General features: G+C 32.6%; 1 protein-coding gene and 1 pseudogene across 3 annotated transcripts; one reads left to right on the top strand and one right to left on the bottom strand.

Annotated features, from left to right (window-relative positions):
- The first annotated feature begins 9 nt into the window (after positions 1 to 9).
- LOC110648335 (protein FLX-like 1) lies at positions 10 to 1,441 on the top strand (annotated as a pseudogene).
- On the bottom strand, positions 1,242 to 19,880 carry LOC110664889 (galacturonokinase). 3 transcript variants are annotated; one of them, XM_058135955.1, is made up of 15 exons: positions 19,716 to 19,880; positions 19,521 to 19,605; positions 19,166 to 19,279; positions 18,692 to 18,763; positions 17,075 to 17,118; positions 15,767 to 15,917; positions 15,364 to 15,429; positions 13,975 to 14,054; positions 11,848 to 11,947; positions 10,420 to 10,571; positions 3,144 to 3,184; positions 3,008 to 3,036; positions 2,593 to 2,662; positions 2,388 to 2,477; positions 1,242 to 2,197 (listed from the first exon to the last, which is right to left on the bottom strand). In XM_058135955.1, the coding sequence occupies exons 1-15, from the start codon at positions 19,733 to 19,735 to the stop codon at positions 2,109 to 2,111; spliced, it is 1,203 nt and encodes a 400-aa protein (XP_057991938.1). In that variant the 5' UTR covers positions 19,736 to 19,880; the 3' UTR covers positions 1,242 to 2,108. The 3 variants fall into 3 exon arrangements, with proteins under 3 accessions (XP_057991938.1, XP_057991937.1, XP_057991936.1); XM_058135954.1 differs by having other exon boundaries at positions 1,242 to 1,692; positions 19,720 to 19,874; XM_058135953.1 differs by having other exon boundaries at positions 1,242 to 1,692; positions 19,716 to 19,870.
- Positions 19,881 to 22,547: the final 2,667 nt, after the last annotated feature.

Raw genomic sequence — 22,547 nt, 5'->3', positions numbered from 1 at the left:
AATCTTTAAGAGAGAATCTCCAGGAGAAATCGTGGGCCTCCTTTTCCTCTGAAAGGCTTACCTCATGCTGGCCTACCGCCTGCCATCCATGAATCACACTTTGGCAGAGGGCTTGGAACAATGCGACCCCATCCAGTCCTACTGGAGGAAAAAAGAGAAATCCAATATCGGATAGATCCCAGGCAGCTTCCTTCTCATCCTGCAACAATGGAGGAGTGTCTTGCTGCCCAAAATCAAGACATTCAAGGTTTGTTGGCTGATAACCAGCGGCTAGCTGCAACCCATGTTGCACTTAAGCACGAACTGGAAGCTGCCCAGCATGAGTTGCAATGGATGACACATTTTGCAGATTCATTGCATGTGGAGAAGGATATGCAGAGAAGGGAATTGCACGAGAAGTCTCTAAAGTTGGAGGCAGATCTTCGAAAGGTGGAGGCTATGCACGGTGAGCTTCATCACATTTTTGCTGATATTAGGACCTTAGTGATGTGAGGCAAGAACATAGAGGTCGTATGCGAGGAATGACTCAAGATTTGGCTAGGTATAATGCAGACTTGCAACAATTTCCTGCTCTGAGGGTAGAAGTCGAGAGCATGAAGCAGGAATTGCAGCGTGCACGGTATATGCTTGCTTGATCTCCTTGTCAAGTGAAATAGCAAGTTAAAAAATTTTATGTTTTTGGGATAAATTTTATTGAGATAATTGTTCTCTATATTTTTCTTCTAATGCACGTTATTCTCTATGTTTTTCATCTATATTTTAGTGCAAGAATTCTTTGTCGTGTCAAAGAAAAAAAATGCAGATATTTATGTTATGTGGTATTTAGATCGTAAGTGATGAGGTATTTGGTTCTATAGTTCGGCTTCTATGCAGAATATCCAGAATCCACGTGCTGATACATGTATTTAATTCTCAGCCTGCAAGTGATTGAATGTTCTTGGGGATACTGCTTTAGCTGAAGCGATGGGCATTCTTTATGGAGTCCAGTGTGCGGCCATGCTAAATTGTACAGCTATTGCTGATGCGCAGGGAAGGATCTTGTCTCAATCGATGTGTGACCTGACCAAGTATATCCCGGATCCAAAGAACCAGAAGAAAAAAATGATGTCAATAATGTGATCGATGCTGAGCCCTCAGCGGCATTTTGCAGCCCCTGCATACTGTATTGGAGGATATTGTTGATCTAAGAACCCATGTGTAACTGAAATAATATCTAAGGTTAAAGAGAAACACAGGAGAGGTTATTCACAAAACCAAGAATTCATTAACTAATGGAAATGAATTCCACATTTACTTGATGAACACAGTAATTATTACATATGATTTGTAGTCATCCTTTTGGCATTACCAGAACCCTTGTATTGGTTGCGATCAGCTTGCAACCAGGGACATTCAAGAGAATCAAAGAATTAATGCAATAAATGGCCGAGTAGTTTATTCACTTCTGTTGCATTACACGAGCAGAGTCATCTCCTTCACATATTATCACTGCTGAGTTTGGGTTGAGTTGACTAGCCAATTCAGGTTGAGCCTTAAGATACTCTTCCCTAACAAAAGAAGCAGCCTCTTCTGCAAAATCAGCATCTACAAATGCAACACAACAGCCTCTAAATCCAGCACCGCTAAACCGTGCCCCAAATACACCAGGAGCCCTCAGAAGAATCTCGTACAGTTGTTTCAGTGGCACGCAGCCTAAACAATCAACATAGCATAAATGGTACTACATCGGTCACATGCCAATGGCAATTACAGGTTAAAAACCATGAATTCCAACTTCCAACTCTGAAACAACTCTAGTTAAGGTGGTAAAACTAGATCCCGGCAACTGGTTCTTATTTTTCCAGGTTGTGTAACCAGAAAATCAGCCTGTTTGGTTTAACTTTAGAAACACAGGCGAAAGTAATTCCAGCCTATACAGGCATCCTTAACAGGATCTTAACAATGCTAGTACAGGGCATAAAAGTTATACATGACGTTGATAATATATATATGCGTGTGTGTGTGTGTGTGTGTGTGTTTTTTTTTTTTTTTTTACTTGTTATTTGTTACAACACCAAACAAAACTTGCATCGTGCACATATAAATAATTACGAGTGTTAATTATTTGTCTATGTGTGTTGCAAGTTTTGTTTGGTGTTGTAATAAGAAATGTTGCTCCTCTTTGACTGGAAGGTCATGGATTCAAGTTGAAGAAACTCTGCAAGAAAACAGTAGGAACATTGCATAGTATAGATAACCTTCACCTGACCTCACAAAGCATAGCGCCTTGTGCATTGGAAATGCCACACACACACACACACACACACACCCCTCCCTCTTTGCAGAGAGGATGTGAAGGGGTTGGGGGACAGTAGACAACAAATAAAACCAATAGTTATCTGTTATACCGCATTCATAGTTCTGAATAGAACTTAAACCAGAGGCTGAAATGAGCTTTCCGAATTCTTGTAAGTTGCCAGAAGCCCAAGCTTCAAGACCTGAAATAATTATGGTATATATCTAGCTGTAAGTTGAAATTGATAAATATATAAATAAAGAAAGATATAGTAAGTGTGCCAAAGAATTTATGCAAATGTGATGACAGAGTAATGCCTTTGATAACCCGCTTATTTTCTGAAAAATAATGTTCTGCTCTTTTGGCTAGAAGGGGTTCCAAGTTGCCCTGCAAATGCAAAGAAGAATGAAATGAAAATAAATTACGAATAAATAAAATGTAAAATTACTTGACCAATTTAAGTTCACAACATGGTTCTTAGCTTTATACTTTTCATTAAAAAAATTGCAAAATGATGTAAAACAAGATAAATGAATTAGAAGAAATAAAACAGAACACTTGAATTCGGAAAAAAAAAAAAAAGAAACAAAAAAAAAATCATAAGAAAAATAAGCAGAAAACCAACCTATTCAACAAACAGTTGCCATGAATACATTTATGTTCTTTTATCAAAAAATATCATTTCTAGTTTCAATAGATGATAAACAACAAAGGGAGAGGTAATTCAATTACCTTGTACATTTCATATGCCTCTGGCTCAACTGTTTGAACACAGAGAGGGGAACAAAGGAGGATGAATCAAAGTTATGATGCAAGTAATAATAAAGACTAATGAAATTGAAGTGGAGAAGAAAGTTCAGATACTAGCCATTGCATAGATAAGGCTCCATGTTTTCATTTCCAGAAGCTCTGAAGATCAGACGTCATGTCAGAAAAATATAACCTTTAATTAGAACTTGTATATTCATTTCATGAAAATCTAAAAAAAAAAAAAAAAATCCAAACTCATGTGATATGAAATTAAGATAATGTTGAAAAATAAAAGAGAGAGTGAACTTAAAAGCCAAATCGATATTAATCTATCAGTACAAGTATTAATGATGCTTTATGCTTTATGCTATTTGATTATGCTACCATTTTCTGTAAGAAAGGAACAAAGAAAATTGTAAAATGATCTTGACTGGTTATGAAAGATCATGTCAACTTAATTGAACAAATCATACCATTCATGAACATCCTATTAGATGGAATATGCAAGTAGATGGGATTCAAATTCAATTATCCGATGGAATGATAAATGATACCACCAAATTCAACATCTTTTATTCATCCTCTCAGATGATTAGTCAAGGTTACAGTAAGTTCATATGCAATTCATTAAGGTTTAAGACCAAGACACAGCCTCTAACCTACGCCATAATTCTACTCAATGAAGCCAAGATATTCACTACAGTACTTAGGTTTTAGCTAGTCAAACACCTCATTACCGTAAATGGCATCTCCATCATTGCAATAATTTGGTAATGTGAAGTATGCACTCAATTCTTCATTTTTTCTGTACTTCAATCTAACCTTTAACCTCGCCAGTTTTGGCATGAGGAGCGCATATGAAAGTGGGATCAACCAAAGAGCACACTATTAGGGTTAAGGAACCCTAACAGAGAATTATAAGAGAAGTAGAGAAAATTAGAGAAGAGAGAGAGAGAGAATAGAGAGATAGTTGAGAGAGAATTGAGAATTATTATTTCTGTGGTAATTCTTGAATGGATCTACAAGATTAGCTTGTTGAGAATTTATATCTCAACTCAGTAACTACTCTCTCTAAAGTCAAACATAGCAGTTACCAATTCTGTTACAGAATCAGTTATACACTCTAGCTCCTTTCCCTCCAATATTCCCCATCCTATTACTATTATACTTTCTTCTATAGTATGTAACAATACCCCTTCCTTCAGCACTTTCTTGTCCCCAAGAAAGTGGCTGTTCTGGAAATTGAGCAGTGATAAAACTTCTATCCTCCCAGGTGGCGTCCTCTTCAGGCAATTGAAACCACTTAATAAGTCCTTGTTCTACCTTCTAATCTCCCCTGAAAACCACTATGGTCTGTAATACTTTCTCAGGAAAAACTACAAACTGATCTTCTTGCAGAATAGGCAATTCAGAAATTGAAGTGATGCCCTCACCAATCCTTCTTTTCAACATTGAAACATGAAAAACGGGATGAATTGTAGAAGAAGATGGCAATTGTAACTTGTAAGCCACCTTGCCCATTCTAGCAATTACTTGAAATGGCCCATAAAACTTAGCAGATAATTTCAAATTCTGCCTCAGTGCCACTGAGGTTTGCCTATAAGGTTGCAATCTCAGATATAACCAATCTCCAACAGAAAATTCCCTTTCAGATCTACCCTTGTCAGCTTGCTGCTTCATCCTGTTCTGAGCCTGTTGCAAATTGGCCTGGAGAAGAGAACTAAGCTGCTGCCTGTCATGGATGAAGGTATCTACAACTCCTACCTTCACACCATCAAAAGGAAACATAGGCAAGAATTGAGGGGCATACCCATATAGAGCCTCAAAAGGTGAGATTCTGATGGCACTATGAAATGAAGAATTATACCACCACTCTGCTAGGGATAACCAGTCCACCTATGTTGCAGGTTTCAAGTGAACCATACATCTTAAATAGGCTTCAATACACTGATTCACCCTTTCAGTTTGACCATCTGATTAAGGGTGATAAGCTGAACTCATAGCCAATTTAACCCCCAAACACTTGAATAATTCCTGCCAGAATAGACTTGTGAAGACTTTATCTCTGTCTGAAGTAATTACTTGAGGAACCCCATGAAGTTTAAAGACAGTATCCAGAAAAACATGAGCTACTGATGCTACTGTATAAGGATGGGACAGAGAGATAAAATGTGCCACCTTTGTCAATCTACAAACTACTACCAATATAGTGTCTTTATCTCTTGACTTTGGGAGACCCTCAATAAAATCCATAGAAATTTCTTGCCAAGCTTAGGAAGGAATGGGAAGAGGCTGCAACTTCCTTGGATAAGGGCATGTTTCACCCTTACATTTTGCACATACATCACAAGATTTTACCCATTCCATCTCTTCTTTCAACATACCAGGCCAAAAGAAATACCTCTTCAATCTCAAATAAGTGACATTAACCCCTGAATGTCCTCCCACAGCAGAATTGTGATAAGTTTGCAATAAAGTATGCTTCAAAGTTGTAGAATTCCCTACATACAGCCTATGGTTGTAATATAGGACACCATTCTTCAACTAATAGCCTGCAACAGCATTAGGGTCCAAAGAGAGCTTCTGAATTAACTCTCTAACTTTATCATCCCCTTCATAACTTTCCACCAATTGCTGCATCCAAGCAGGAACTACCACAGATTGAATAACACAAGAATGGAAGTCTGCAGGCCTCCTTGACAACGCATCTGCCACTTTATTTTCAATTCCCTTCCTATACAGTATCTTATAGTTCAATCCCAACAATTTAGAAATAGCCTTCTGCTGCAAATTAGTATGTAACCTCTGCTCAAGTAAGTATTTTATACTTTCATGATCAGTTTTAATAAAGAATTGACCCTGTTCTAGGTAATTTCTCCATTTACTTACTGTAAAAGTGATAGCTAGCAATTCCTTCTCATACACAGATAAAGCCTCACTCTTAGTCCCAAAGCCTTAGAAATGAAGGCAATAGGATGCCCTTGCTGTTGCAACACTGCTCCCATTCCCCAATTACTAGCATCTGTCTCAATTACAAATGGCTTAGAAAAATCTGGCAGAGCTAAAACTGGAGCTGTAGACATTAATTCCCTAAGCTTCTCAAAAGCCTTTTGAGCAATAGCATTCCAGTGAAATGAATCCTTCTTTAATAGTTCAGTTAGAGGCTGACAAATAACCCCATAGTTTTTTATAAATTTCCTATAATAGCCTGTAAGTCCCAAAAACTCCTGAGATCCTTGACTGAAGTAGGAACAAGTCAGTTTACCATAGCAGCAACCTTTTTTGGATCAGTAGCAACCCCCTGTCTTGAGACGATATGCCCAGGATATTCAATTTCAGCTTGCCCAAAGAAACATTTAGATTGTTTAGCAAAAAGATGTTGGGCCTGCAGCACCTCAAACACTTGTCCCAAATGCTCCAAATGACTCTTCATATCCCTACTATAGACCAAGATATCATCAAAAAATACCAGTAAAAATTTCCTTAAGAAATGTTGGAAAATGTGATTCATTAAGGCCTGAAATGTAGCAGGAGCATTAGTGAGGCCAAAAGGCATCACTTTAAATTCAAAATGCCCATGGTGTGTCCTAAAAGCAGTCTTAGGAATATCATCCACCTTCATCCTTATTTGAAGGTAACTAGCCTTCAAATCTATCTTAGAAAAGATCACAGCCCCATGCAATTCATCTAGCAAATCATCAATAATAGGGATTGGAAACTTATCCTTAACTGTCAAGTCATTAAGTCTCCTATAGTCAACACAAAATCTCCATGTCCCATCTTTCTTCTTCACTAAAAGAACAGGAGAAGAATAGGGGCTAGTGCTAGGTTGAATGATGGAAGAGGAGAGCATATCTTTTATCAATGTTTCAATCTCTGTCTTCTGGTAATGGGGGCATCTGTAAGGCCTAATATTAACAGGCTGAGCATCATGCTGTAGAGGAATAGCATGATTGTGACTTCTAAAAGGTGGTAACCCTCGAGGCTCTTGAAAAATGCTGTTATATTTCTGGAGTAATTGTTGCAGTTTCTCATCACACCCAAAATTGGAAGTAGCTGATAGCAAGGAGTGGTCAGAATGCATAACACAGAACAAAGGAGTCTGAAAATTCTTACCATCTTTCCTCAATATATTGGCAGAATACCAAAGCCTAGACTGCAGCTTACCCTCTCCAATGCCATGCAAAACTACTGATCTTCCTTCCACAGTAATAGTAATTGTTGATGCCTCAAAGTCAAATAGTACTGGATTGTGCTTTTTTAACCAATCCACTCCTAATATCATATCAAAACCCCCTAATTCCAGATCTTCAAATCAAAATTAAACTCATTATTGTTCATTTTCCATTTAAATTGCTGACATTGTAAATCACACCCTAACTTCCTCCCATTTGCCACTGTAATAGCAGTGTATAGTGTTGAAACCAACTCCAATTTCAATTCTTTAGCTATTCTTTTGTCAAGGAAACTGGTGGTACTACCACTGTCAATTAATATCACCAATTGCCTGTTTTTATGAAGCCCCAACATCCTTATTGTATCAATGCCATGACTACCTTCCAGTGCATGAACTGACAGAGTATTGTCTTCCATATTTTCCCTTTCCCCCATCTCCATTCCTGCTTCAAACCACTCCTCTTCACCTCCATCCTCATCCTTCTCCACGGCACAAATTGCATTTAATGATTTCTGCTTACATTGATTCCCTGAAAAATACATGTCCCCACATCTGTAACATGGTTTAGGCTGATTCTTAGCAGGGCTTGAAAAAGAATTTGTTGGTTTATATACTGAAGATAAAGTAGAAACAGGCAGTGGATTGGGTGAGTTGGTACTGGACTGAGTTTTAATTGTTGTAAGGCTGGGTTTGTCAAAATTTGGTGGTCTTGGAGGGTTTTGATAGGTCTGATATGGCTTGGCATACTGGTTTGGGTAATTAGTCTGATATGGAGTTAAAGGACAGTAGATTGGCTTCTAAAAGGTTTGGAAAAATTGCTTGTATTCTTAGGCTTTTTACTGACTTCCAACACTTGTTCTTGAAGCCTAGCTACTTCTATAGCCTGAGATAAGGAAACAGGCTTCATCATTCTAACAACCAACCTAATTTCATCCTTTAAACCCCCCATAAAAGCAGACAGAAAATAAAGATTCACCAAATTCACGCATTAATCTCTCAATTCTTATTCTTAATTCCTCAAATTCATCTTGATATTCCTCTAAAGATCCCTCCTGCCTCAGTTTCATAAAACCCTCTACTAAATCCTCTAGCCCTTCATCCCCAAATCTGCTACAAATTCCCTTCTCAAATTCTTCCCAAGAATGTACTCCACCCCTATTTCAATTATGGAACCATGCATCAGCCCTATCCACCAAAAACAGGCTCGCTATTGGTACGTTTTGATCAATAGGAACCTTATAGATCTCAAAATATTTTTCACACCTTCTCAACCAAGCCGTAGGTTCTTTCCCATCAAAAGTAACCAACTCTATCTTGGGCAAAATCTATGGCATACCTTCTATAAAAGAAAAATTTTCAAGGTTATTAGGGTTACCTATATTCTGTAAATTCTGGATCCTTATAGGGTTAGGTAATAAACCCATCCCATTTCCCAAGACTGACTGAAATCCAACATTTTCAGATCTACTTTCACTTTCCCCAGAATTACTAACTTCCTTACTCCTTCCAGCACTCATGTAGGCTCGCAATTCCTCCAAGATAACATTCTGACCCTCAGTATTCTTCATCATATCTTCTTTAAATTCCTTCAGATCTCCAGCAGTTCTTGAAGCCACTTCTTGCAGATTCTGAGAAACTTCTTGCAAATTCCTCACTTGTTCTTCCAGCTCAGCAATCTTCACCATCTCCGGACTCACTACAACTGATCTAGTCATATTTCCGACTTCCAGGAACCAATTACCCACTGATTCTTGGATCTGATAGCTCTGATACCAAATGTTAGGGTTAAGGAACCCTAACAGAGAATTATAAGAGAAGTAGAGAAAATTAGAGAAGAGAGAGAGAGAGAATAGAGAGATAGTTGAGAGAGAATTGAGAATTATTATTTCTGTGGTGATTCTTGAATGGATCTACAAGATTAGCTTGTTGAGAATTTATATCTCAACTCAGTAACTACTCTCTCTAAAGTCAAACATAGCAGTTACCAATTCTGTTACAGAATCAGTTATACACTCTAGCTCCTTTCCCTCCAATATTCCCCATCCTATTACTATTATACTTTCTTCTATAGTATGTAACAATCACCAACTCCATCAAATGTGGCACATAAAGAAGCAGAGAAGAAGAAACTTACGAATTGCATGATTTTAGATCATCCATGCAATCTACTTTTGTATGTTGACTTCATCTTGGAATAAGGCCTGTCCTAAAATAACCCTTACTATAATCAGTTCAGTTTGAAGCAAACCAACCGATTGCACACCCCTAATGGAGGAGGGGAGATAACAAACTTAATTTAGTGCTGTAGAATCCATAAGAAAATATATTCTTCCCCCTTTGTCAAACAACAGTCATTTGACAGCAACTAAAGCACCCTTTTTTTTTTAATTTGATTCGTGTGTGTGATCTCATGGTAAGGTCACTTATAAAATTGGATCAAATGTTGTGATTTCAAGACCAAAAAATAAATAAATAAATAAATAAATAAAAAGAAAAATAAAAATCAGCTGTAATCTTAAACATCACAGAGGCACACCTAGGCACCTTGCTTAAGGGCATGCCTTGACGATAAGGCATAGACCTTAGGAATGTAACTTACCTTTTAGGGTTTGAGGCACAAGGCATATACCCCTTGTGCCTTTATACTATGTGCACATAAATCTCATTTCCCTTATAAAAGGCTTACATTATCTCTCATTTTGAATGAAATATGGCTCTGTGTTCTGCTTCTGAACTTGATCTTGTCATGACATTTTTTTACTCGTCTTGTCCATCTAATCAACTTGTGGTAAAAAAAAAAAAAGAAAAATTGAAAACCATAATTTATTCTACTGTCAATTAGAATCAAGAAACCTAAATTCTCCTAAAACACAATTTGGACTAACAAACTAGATTCGCAGTTAGACAAGTGAATTAGCACGAGATTGGTGGTGGTTATTTATAATTTGAGGCATCATAGTCCAGCACTAGTTACAACCTAAATTGGGTCATAATAATCAATAGTTTCAGAATGTTCTAAAGATACCTCAAGCAAGTTAATTATTTATAATTTGATGCATCATAGTTCAGAACTATTTACAACCAAAATTGGGTCATTATAATCATAGTTTCAGAATGTTCAAAAGATACCTCAAGCACGTTAAGCAGAACAAATTATACAGACAATAGTAAAAGATCTATTGACCATTTAATTCTTATTAAGGGAAAAGAATCATACTTTAGTAGAAATCTTGCAGCTTGTTGACACTCTGCAACCCGACAATTGTATCCAGGGTTGTTGGTCAAAGCATTCCTAAGGCCTGAGAATGCCACTAATATTTTGTAGAATTTCTGCAACTTCAATGGACGAATAAGCTTGTGCTCTTTAGTCTACAGATGCCAAATTAGACTGATGAGACATAGTACAAGAACAACACCTAATTTTCATAAACAAAGCAGCTTCCAGTGTATTTTCAATATAAGAATTAATTAAATGAAGAAATCAGATTAAAATGCAATAATTAGCATGAAAAAATCTGTAAAAATTAATAGATGCCACTAAAACAAACGAACACACAGAGAAAGGACCAAAAGGCCAAATTCAACTCTATAACATCCATGAAAATGCAATCTATATCAGTTTCACATTCATTTAAACCCAACAACAATTAAAAAAAAAACTATCAAGTCCAATTAATAATGTCTTACTTAGGGCTTCCTTTTAGTCTACGTGATATGCTGATGTAGTGATGTGTTAAAGACTGAACTCATGGATGCAGAGACATGTCTCCCCATAACCATATACATAATTTCTCTTTATGTGTTTCTTTTTTAATCAGACTTAGTTTCCTAGGAGAGAGACAAACCCATTATGATGTGAATCAATTGTATTATAACATCATTTACACGGGGGGAAATTACAAAAAAAAAAAAGAGAGCATCTAGCCTAATATACACCTCGGTCCTCCCCTTTTCAAAATTAGATAATGTGATGTTTGAATTTTATAAAAATCAACATTTCAGTCCTTTTTAGCTAAATTAGGTTAAGAAACAGCTTAGTTTTGGTTCAAAACAAATATTTCGTGCGGTAGTATTATTAGGAGGGTAAAATATGAAAAATCTGTATTTCTGGTTGATTTACATTTTTCATGGCAACACACACACACACACACACATGTGTATATATATATATATATATATATGCCCCATAATCCCATGGCACACATGCTTGGAATAGATTGCATTTTGAGAGAGTTGAAAAAGCATCATCCCTTTAAAAGGATTTATGCATCTTTTTCTCTAGAAAATGATAATATCAAGTTTCTATAAAACTCGAGAACCAAAGTGCCTAGAGGAGTTTTTGTAAATTAAACCTTTATCTGGGGCATATATCCAATGTTTATAAAAAAAAAAAAAAGGAAATAAAATAACATCACACTTCAATATGCCAATAGGATTTCATTCAACTTAAACCAACACTTAATTAGAAAATATTGGCAGTGTGCAGCCATGAAATTTTGTGACACTCAAGCTATGACACGCCCATCAGGCAAACTGAGCAAATATAATCAAAATTTAGAAAATAACTAAAATATTACTAAAGGGTATGCGTTAAGGACTAGTTATAGCCAAAAGCATCTTATAGCCAAAATCATTCAACCAATACCTTGCAGTCCATGCACGTTAGGCAACCATGTCTTGAAAGCAATATTGCTGATTGATCCAGTATGCCATTTCTCAGGCCAAAGTATTCATTTTCAATCACCCTGCATTTTCAGAAGGTCAGTATTTAGAAATTCTTAGTTTTTTAAAATGCATAGGACAATAAAATGCCAATAAAATATCTTAGCCAAGCACCTAGGTGGCATGAATTAGGTAGCAAAAGTTCTTAACAAAAAGTCACATTCATGACACAATTTGACCAATTGATACTTCAAACAGGGATTCTGATCATACTTCTAAGAGGAATCCAGAATACTTCTAATAAACAGTAGGGCACACAAAGAACAATTTGGAAAAAAATTAATTTCTTTTATGAGAAGTTTATTTGATTTTCTAATATTTTCTTGAACTTTGTGCAAGTTCTCAATTTAGCCAATTATTTTAGTTTCACCAATTTTGGCTTTGCATTTTATAATTGTTAGCAATTGCGGGCAACCGGTCAAGGGTATGTATCAATGCAAGCTTGAAGCCTATGTGGCAAGCTCAGCCAACTTTCAAAACTTACTAGGAGTTCCACCTTGACTAGATCCCTCCCCCGGGTCTCTCTCTCTTTATCCCTTGATACCCACAATCCCTGTTCCTGGCCAACTTTCAAAACTTACTAGGAGTTCCACCTTGACTAGATCCCTCCCCCGGGTCTCTCTCTCTTTATCCCTTGATAACCACAATCCCTGTTCCTGACTGCAACCAACAAATGACCCCCTTCTCACCAACACCAAAAAGTTCAGCTACACTGCCTTCCTACTATCTCCCTTACGCAACACAGTCACACTACCACCACCTAGCAGCCCCATCACCAATCAAACAAAACTCCAATCACCATGCCTTACAGCCCTTCACCACCTCAATCTCCCCCTACCCTCCTCTTCACACCGTGCCAACAAATTGGCCATCACAACTTTGTCTCAATCATGAATTAACAGTCACCAAAATAAAAAGGAAAAAAAAAAAAAAAAAACCTTCACATTCCATAGATCTAATCAACCTCAAAAGCAATAAGAAATTGTTTGCTCCCTTCAATTACCAATAATCAAAAACCCTAACTGCAGCAACCTGAAACCCATTCTTGAAATGCATCACCACAGTCACTAATCAATTCACGAAATCTATCACATTTTTTATCTTCAACCAAACCAAAAATCAGTTTCAGTTTTGTTGGTTCAAGATGGCAAACCAAGAGAGGGGCCAATTGGGTGAAGTATAAACATCAAGCAAGCATATATGGTAAAGAAAGAAATCCACATAGATTTATAGCAGTGCAGCAATAACTTGCCTACTTCCACTCTCCAAGCTTCCCTTGGGATTTTCCACTATCCACAATCTTCTTTATAATCACAATGATCCTTTTGTGGCTCAAGATCATAACCCAATAAGGAGGCCATCAAGAAGCAGTTAAAGTTCTCACTCTACTTTGGTCACTAGTCAAGATATTTCATGTTACATATAGATTTTTTCATCCTTTATTTTTGCCAATTTGTTTAATAAAAATCTTATAGTTTTTTTTTCTTCATTTTTGCCAACCTCTTTAATAAAAAAATCTCATTTACTTGGAGGAGATAAAAAAGGATGGACTTTCACGCTGGAATACTGGATTCAAAGTTCAAATAAGATAATCTGTAGTCACCAACACGAGATGCAAGTAAAGAATATCATCCAGTAAATGCAACATCTAAGAATCCCACCATTCACATTCAATATTTTCACAAAGAAAAGCAAACACAACATTTAGGAAGGTTCAAACAAAAAATTTGCACGTCATAGTGTCTTACATATAGAATTATTAGAACTAAATAAGGAGGTTATCGAAGAGCAGCCAAGGTTCTCTGTACATGGGCCACCAATCACACTATTTCATGTTAAAAACAGGTATCTCTCTATTTTTGCCAATCTCATATAAATAAATAAATAAATAAATCTTCATCTATCTACCTACAGGAAGAAGACGGGAGTATGGGGTGGATTTTCACACTGGGTGTTTGGGTTCAAAGTTCAAAAAGAAAAAGATCTATAAAGTAGATTCACCAATAGAATTGCAAATAAAACCCATCATCAAGTAAATGCAAATACCCACCTGTCATATTCAATATTTTCAGTAGGAGGTATAGTTAAGTTATTCGCACTTTCCAAAGCCAATAGATAAGCAACTCCAACCTGTCACATGTAACTGTATGGATTAGTACTGTACAAAAAATCATCAATAAAGTATGTTTCTTTTGCAATTTGAGGCTTTGTGAAATTTCAAAAGGGACCAATACATAGAGAAACTGACCAATTGTTATAGGTGGTTTAGCCTTGAAATCTTTAAAGGAAGTGAGAAAATAAAATTACAAAAAAAAAAGTGTTCAAAAAAAGAATTCAGCTTCTATCGCATTGAAAGCTTGGATAGTTCTCTTTGGCGCAAGTAAAATACATTAAGCCAATAGGCCAAGCTGCCCTGCTTATTACTAAACATCCCATGTCAAATTGTATGGATATAAATAGTTCAATAATTAACCAACTGCATTGAAATAGCGTGAAAATCATATTAGTAAAGCTATAATACAACCATTAAATGTAGTAAAAGATATTTCGCAGACTCCCTAATCTTCTCTTATATATGCAAATTCTTTTAGATAAAATTGCCACTATTAGTAAGCTTAGTAATGGTTGGGATCCAATGAGTACAGTTGCCAGAACAAGTAAATCTACAGTAGGTGTTCCCAAGCAAATCAAACCTTCCTTAGTTTTGACTTCAACTCAAAATTCACTCCCTCTGGATAAGTGATGCAGGGAATCAAAAAATAGTTTATAATTATGTTTTTATAAAATACTTATTGCAATTGCTGTTCCTTAACTGGTTAGGTTTATTTTCTTAGTTCGGAAGTACCATTAGTGTTTAGGGTTCCTGTTTTACTCAATAATACCCCAATTTCCTACATTAAATCTAAAGATAATTGTAAGTTTCTCAGGTATTTAAATTTGATATTTCTTCAGCTCCTCATTGTCTGCATCAGGTGTATTATTACTTCCCAATTGCTCCATTCTCTCTGAGAAATGCAACTTCAAAACCAAGCAAGATAAACCAAACATGAGAATTTGCTTAGAATTAATAATAATAATAATAATAATAATAATAATAATAATAATAATAATAATAGAATTGTCAACTATACAACCCCATTAGTCCAACCCTGTGATTATACAGTTCTATTTGAAGAGGGATTATTTCATTAACAAATAAATATTTGAATTGGATGGAACCATAGATGAAAGTCTAGGGTTTTAAGCTTTTATTTAATCTAATGAAATTCGATAGATAATTGCATTTCAAGGATTTTTTTTATTCAAAAGAGAATTATTAATTATCACAAAAGAAAAGAAAAACCCCTCAATGTGCTTTTCTTTCAATATAATTTCCTTTTCAATAAAAAGAAAGTGTTGATTTATTAGCACAAACTAAAGCAATAACAAGCACACTTACAGCAGCAGAAGAACTAAGGCCAGAACTGTCAAAACCTTCGGAACCACTAATGTACCCTATGACGCCCTGTAATGAATACAATAGCAATTGTAAATTAATCCACACATGCTTTCAGAACAGATTCAAACAAACCATCTAAGGTACTTATCTAGTTTTAGCATGCAGTATTTAGCAAACATTAAATGTATCTTAATTTGTCAAAGAACAATATTAATTAATTGTATGCAACTATAAGCCCATAAGTAACAAGATATTTATTCATAGACAACGAAAGAAAAGGGTAACTCTTGCATTCATTTCTTCCAATAAAATGTAATGGTTCTCTATTGAACTATCTAAAAGAGGTATTACTCCTACTTGACAATTCAATGGGAATTTTGTAAAACACAAAGAATAACCTAACCTGAGTTATAGAGAACCCCCTGCTCTGCAGTGCATAGACAGCTCCTCTGGCAAAATTTCCCCAATTACAATCTTCTTGTAGTTTTTGAGAATTGCTTGCATGGTTCTCACTGTTTTTTCTAATGGGTCTTGGGTATTGTACTTCATCAACGCTGTAAAACCCATGGAATGGTATGGCTCATTCAATTTAAAAGGCATATTATAAAGTGCACCCTGATGCATATTATAGGCATATACTCAATTACAATCTCTTGCTTGGTGACGTTATCTTTTAAGCAATAAAATTAAGACTTTATCTTTTAAGCAACAAAATTAAGGATTACCAGATAAATTTAATGTTTGTCAAATTCTCAGATATGGTTTTATTTGAGCCAACATTAATAGTTAATTAGTTATGGCCAGTCCTACACTATCTGAAGCTAGGCACATGTTATCACACTTATGAGTGCTATTCCAGTGCATCTTAAGTAACTGATGCAGATAGAGGTCCAAGAAGAGCTAGAAGTGTAATTAATACAAGTAAATCATATATGTGGTACAAACATTACTAGGAAAGCATTGTAAAGTATAGGTTCTCTTTCTTATGCAAGAAAACCAGGACAAAAATCATTCTCTCTTCTCTATAGTTTCCTACTTTGGCATTTAAGCCCCCATTGTATATACCATAACAAACATTACATTTAATTAAGCTTTTCTTTGATTTCACCTGGTGCAAAAGGAGTTAGAAATAACTTTGATGCTTTTCGTTTCAAAAGTTCTATTTATCTTGCATTCAGTATTATGGTTAATTATTTAAATAGGAACCACCAAGAGTTTATTATAGAATGTAAAATTATAGAACTGTAGCTATCCAATTGAAGGGTTTGTTTTGTCTTTTTAGGTCTGCTTAATTATGGTTATGGTGTATGATTAGAAATTGGTTGACTAGGCTTTTAATTTCTAGTAAGTATTTCTTTGTTTATGGTGTATGCATATTGGAAATTTGGAATAAGAATAGATAATGAACCTTTTAACCAAATAAGCAAAGCATCTCTTAGAAACAATAAATAAGAAAATTTAGGAGCCATTGGTCATGTTTCAGAGAATTAATTCTTGGCAATGAAATAATGTTAAAGTGTGCAGTTTGTTTCACTCCCACATTGAATTTATTTTCTCAAGGATAATATATTCAACTTGATTACATGTGATGTATGAGAGAGAGAGAGAGAGGGAGAGCAATGTTGAAATGAAAATCACAAATCTTGAATTATTGAAACACTTTATAAGAGCATGGGAAATTAAGAAAGGATTACAACAATGATTTGTCTACCTGATTCTAACTTCTCCACTGAATTGTCCTGAACGCAGTATAACCTACAAGGACCATTTAGGAAAAATTAACATTGAACAAGGAAAAATAAAAAGAAATTTCAATGACAACTGCAAAATTTAAATATCAAGATGAATTTTAGGCTATAATTGGTAAGACAGTTGAATGGATTATCACCAATCACATAATGATTTAAGGAATCGAATAGAACCACCATTGCATTCCTATATTTGATTACAAAAGTGAATAAAATAGAATAATATAATATAATGATAGTTTGCCTTCCTATAGATAGGGGCAATAGTAAACTATGGTGTAGGTTGCGGCAGCAATAAAATCAATGTCAATGGTGGCAAGGGTTGCAGCATATTTAAATAATGGTACCAGTCACAGTTGTTACATTTTGGTAGCAGAATGAATTAGCCTGAACCCTTTGAGTTTTTGTCAAAAAATGAGCAAAATGATTAAATTCACAATTTAAAATAGGCATAATGACAAAAAAAGCCAAACATTTTCTTGTTTCTTCAATTATGTCAACATGCTCAATACAACTAAATGTTGTGCATCATTCCACATGGAAGGAAAAAGTAAAAAACTTGAACGCATATTGAGTCTGAGAAGATGATCAAAAAGCAAAAACTGAAATGCATGCATATCCAAGCATTGTATTTCTCTTTAATCTTATTTCCATTCCACTAATTCAAGGTAGAAAATAGTCACCAATAGATGCTCTTGCTATGTCTCTCCCATTTTCTATAAATTAAACTAAGCTCTGTTTTTCCCTTACGGTCTGAATTTGATTGTATTGTCTTTTACAGGCAGACCTATTATATCATAGAAGGTTAGCAGTGCATTCATCCTTGTTCACATCATTAGTATATAAAAGCAATGTTTAGTGAAACTAAGTAGGTAAAGCTAAAATTTTTCCCTTAATTGTCAAAAGCTGTTGAGATTTTTGCATGTGATACCTCATGATATTTAACATGTGAATTTATTGCAATAAAAATTAATTAGATATACTTTTTTTGGTGCACTTACGAAATAAATGTCTCATACAATGTTAGCTGAGAAAAAGTTTGTTATGGACCATATATCAAAATACAATAGAGAACATATTAATTTATAATAAGAAACTAAATAAAGTAAAAGTGCAAATAAAAAGAATTAGATTAAAATCCCTTGATATGTAATTGCAAACATGCATACATATATACTTGCATATGCATAAATAAATAAACAATAAAAATATCATCAAAATAGGAACCTTGAAATATATCAATAACAATTAGGATCAGAAGTTAAATGAAGGAAATAAAATGAAATGTAGTTAGGAGATCTTAATGCTAAAGGAAATTCGGAGCATTTTAGTAATACGATGATATATTTTATATTTTTCCAGGCAAAATCCCATCATTATCTGTCCCTTTATTTATATTATAAATTATAGATTATACAAATAGATGTGTAGCATAAGGATCGCAGAAACTCTAAACCCTATGATATTTAGAGAATTACCGCCACTTCACATTTTTTTGCTACTCTGTCTTGTTGATCCAATTTGTCTAGATGTAACTGCTACATAAAGTTTCAGAGTTTATGAACCTAAACAACTTTTACCTTGGCATCACCAGAAGGAACAAACCCCAGAAGTATTCCTTTGTTAATTGTCATAGCTGAAACAATTCCACCCTGCAGAAATTAAAATGCATTATTAACTTTTATGTTATAAATTGATAAGTAAAACGGTGTTGATTTGCCACAGTAATCCTAGAAGCAAATGGGTTTACTCTCCACCTCACCAACTAGCTTTCCTGGAATTATACCACAATGTGATATTTTCATTCCTTACAATCCCTAATCCCAGAATGGATATTCCGCATTTAACCAGAACATGGAGGTGGAATTAGGTGCACAAAAAGCTAGTACCTCATAAGGCTTGACATCAAAATTAAAAAAAAAAAAAAAAAAATGCAAGCTTTTCCGCCTTTTTTTTTCTGAACTGAACCTGGAATATTCGTTACTGAATAAAAGTACAAGCTTTTCCTCCCAAGATTCAATAATCATAGACAAATAAACACCTAGAAAAGGTACCTGATGATCAATGTGCGCACCCAGAGGACAAATCCGATAAGGAGAGACTACAACTCGAACTTCTTCAGGACGTCTCCCAGCCATTGCAGAAACGATTTTCCTCAAACCCTTCAGCTGCCAAAAACAGAACGAACTGTAAAATCAAGAACCCAATTCCTCAAAAACGGTTCCAATTGAAAATAAAAGCAGGCTTCTAAAACGCCAAATTTTCATTCAAAGTTTCAATAACAAAAACATAAACTTGAAAATTAGATCAAATGAACAATACCAAGAAACAGAGATTTAAAGCAACTTAGTACAAACCCCATTAAATTTCTAAGGCAATCAAAGCATGTCTTTTTGTTATTATCATTACCTCATCTTCACAAGGCCAAGAAAGTCCTTTCTCCATTGTCCCAGTTCCTCTGGCAATCACAAATTCAGATGGGTATCTACGTCTCCTGTTGATGATTATATATAAGGAAAATGGCAAAGAGAAAAATCAGTTAGAACGTCACATTTCTTCTACATTGCATTTTAAGATCTAAAATTGGATTTTGGACTGACATACATACTCTGTACAATCATCATATAGCTTCGGTCAATGGTAATATATCATCTTTTATTTTATAAAATTTTATCATTTTTAGAATTGCAAATGATCTAAGACGAAGCGTCTTCGTTTGCACTTGCAAGCCATAGCATTTATTTCAAGATAATAAATTAAACATGTCTTTCTTCACAATGATTTTGTTTTTTTTAATCAAAGTTTACAATGAATTTGATTATTTAACGTATAATTTGATTATTTATTCCTAACAATACTATGTGCAGTCCGACTTAAAGGCACTTGAAATACCGAAATTCCAATCAAAATACAATCTTTAACCATTAAGTTATAAAATAAGATTTTCTGAAATCCTCTCTCTCTCTCTCGGCTCCCTCTCAGTCGAACTTTTTCTCAAAATGCTAGTTTGCATGCATATATATATATATATATATACACACATGGATTCAAGCCATATTATCTAAAGGGGTATTATCATATACCCTTTCGGCTAGGCTAAGTGTTCAGCTCTGAAGCAAGCCCCACATGCCCCACATGTTATTGGTTTGCGGTCCTTTCTCGGTCACAGTTTATCAATCAAACTAACTCAAAACCTCTCTGTAAAAAAATGAATCGTCTGCTGAGTTCCTGTATGAAAATAAACAAATCTATGTATGTAAAAAGGGAGTATTCTTAAAAAAATGTCAGTGCTTTTCATAAAAAGTTTATCACAAGTTACTTTTTAAAAATATTATTTTTTAAATTAATTATTATTTTATTTTTTTATTTTTTTAATTATTATTATTTATAATATTATTTTAATATTTATAATTTAAATTATTATTATTTTTAATTTAATTTTAAAAAATAAGATATTTTATAATTAAATATAATATTTAAAAATTATTTTTATTATTTTATAAATATTAATTATTATTCAATTTTTTTATTTTTTTAATTATTATTATTATTTATAATATTATCTTAATATTTATGAGTTAAATTATTATTTTTTTTAATTTAATTTTTAAAAATTAAGATCTTTTATGATCAAATGTAATATTTAAAAATTATTTATATTATTTTTTATAAATTTATTTATGTAAAAATATTATTTGCCACATGTTACTCTCAATAATAATAATAATAATAATAAAAGTTTATTGATAATTATTAATTTAAAGAAAATTAATAATTAATTTATGATCTAATAATCAACTATTATATAACTTAATTAACCTTAAATTATTTTATATCTTTAATAAATATTTTTGTTACATTATTATATTTTATATTATTTTTATTATGAAATTTTTATTAAAAAATTTCATAAACATATATTATTTTTTTATGTTAGTAATTTAATATTCTTTTTATTTCACTTTTTTAAAATTAATTAATACTTATTATTATTATCATCATCATTATAGCTAACTTATTGCCATTTAATTGAAATGACCAAGTAAATAGAAAATATTTTACTAAATGCTTTTGTTACAATTTTTCAATTAAATAATATTTAATTATAAATTAATTTTTTTATTTTAATAGTTTCTATTTATTTGTCTATATATAATATATTATATGAGAAATATGATACAAATCAAATACTATCCTCTTTCCTAGAATTTTTATTTTACCTAAATACTATTAAATCTTTTTTTTATTTACAATGTTTTTTTATTATTTTTTTAAAATTTATTAGTTATCATTTTTAAAATTTATTTTATTTAAATATATTTAATTAATATGTATTTAATTATTTTTTTTAATTTCTTATTTAATATTTCTTAAACTTTTGAATATTTTATTTTATTATAATTATATATCTAATACAATTATAACTAATATTTTAATTATTCATATTTTATTATCATTAATTTTTAATATAATTATTTTTAAATTTTAATTAAATATTTATATTTTTATGCATAAATTATCCTTCAACTATATTTTTATATAGAAATAAAATTTTAAAGATAAATTACAAATATAATTACATCAAACATTTAATTACAAACAAAGATGATGAAAAACATTAAAGTTATGATATTAAAATTATAAAATCTGTATTTTGAAAAATAATATGTATTTTTTACATTTATTATATTAATAAAAAATAACAATATTTTAAAATTTTAATTTTTATAAAATATATTTATTTTATATTATAAATTTATGATAAGTGATAACTATTTTTATTAAATAATTATTTTATAAAAAATATATCAGATTATTAAAAAAAATCTATACTTAGATATAGTATTTTAAAAAAATAATATAATAAAATTTTATTTTTAATTAATAATAATGTTAATTTAATTCATTAGCAAATTTAATATTTTTTATTATATTAATAACAAAAAAATTATATTTGTATATTTTTAAAATAATAATAATATTTTTTTCGTTAATCAAATATATTTTTTATAATTTATAAAAAATAAATATCAATTTACATTATTTATGAGAATAAATATAAAAATTTTATAAAATTTAAATTATTTTTTAAATAAAAAACTTTTATTATATTTCAAACGAAATGATCATAAAAATTATTATTAATATATATATATATATATAATTAAATAAATATTTTAATTAATTATACCATAAAATAATTAAAAATTTATTATTATTTTAATCGGCAAAAATTTTAAATTAAATTAAATTAATAAAATTTTTAATTTAAAATTAATTTAATAATAATAATAATAATAATTTATCTTATTAAAAATATAATTAAAAATTAAATTAAAAAATAAAAATTATAAATTAATCATGCAATAGTATGAGAATTATGCTAGGTAATTAATAATGCAAAGGGTAACTCTACTGCGTTTGAACACACTGAAA

This window comes from Hevea brasiliensis, chromosome 15 (assembly GCF_030052815.1).
Source record: "Hevea brasiliensis isolate MT/VB/25A 57/8 chromosome 15, ASM3005281v1, whole genome shotgun sequence".
Taxonomy (NCBI): Eukaryota; Viridiplantae; Streptophyta; class Magnoliopsida; order Malpighiales; family Euphorbiaceae; genus Hevea; species Hevea brasiliensis.
The sequence above is the reverse complement of the archived record's forward strand: the minus strand, read 5'-3'. Positions and strand labels throughout refer to the sequence as shown.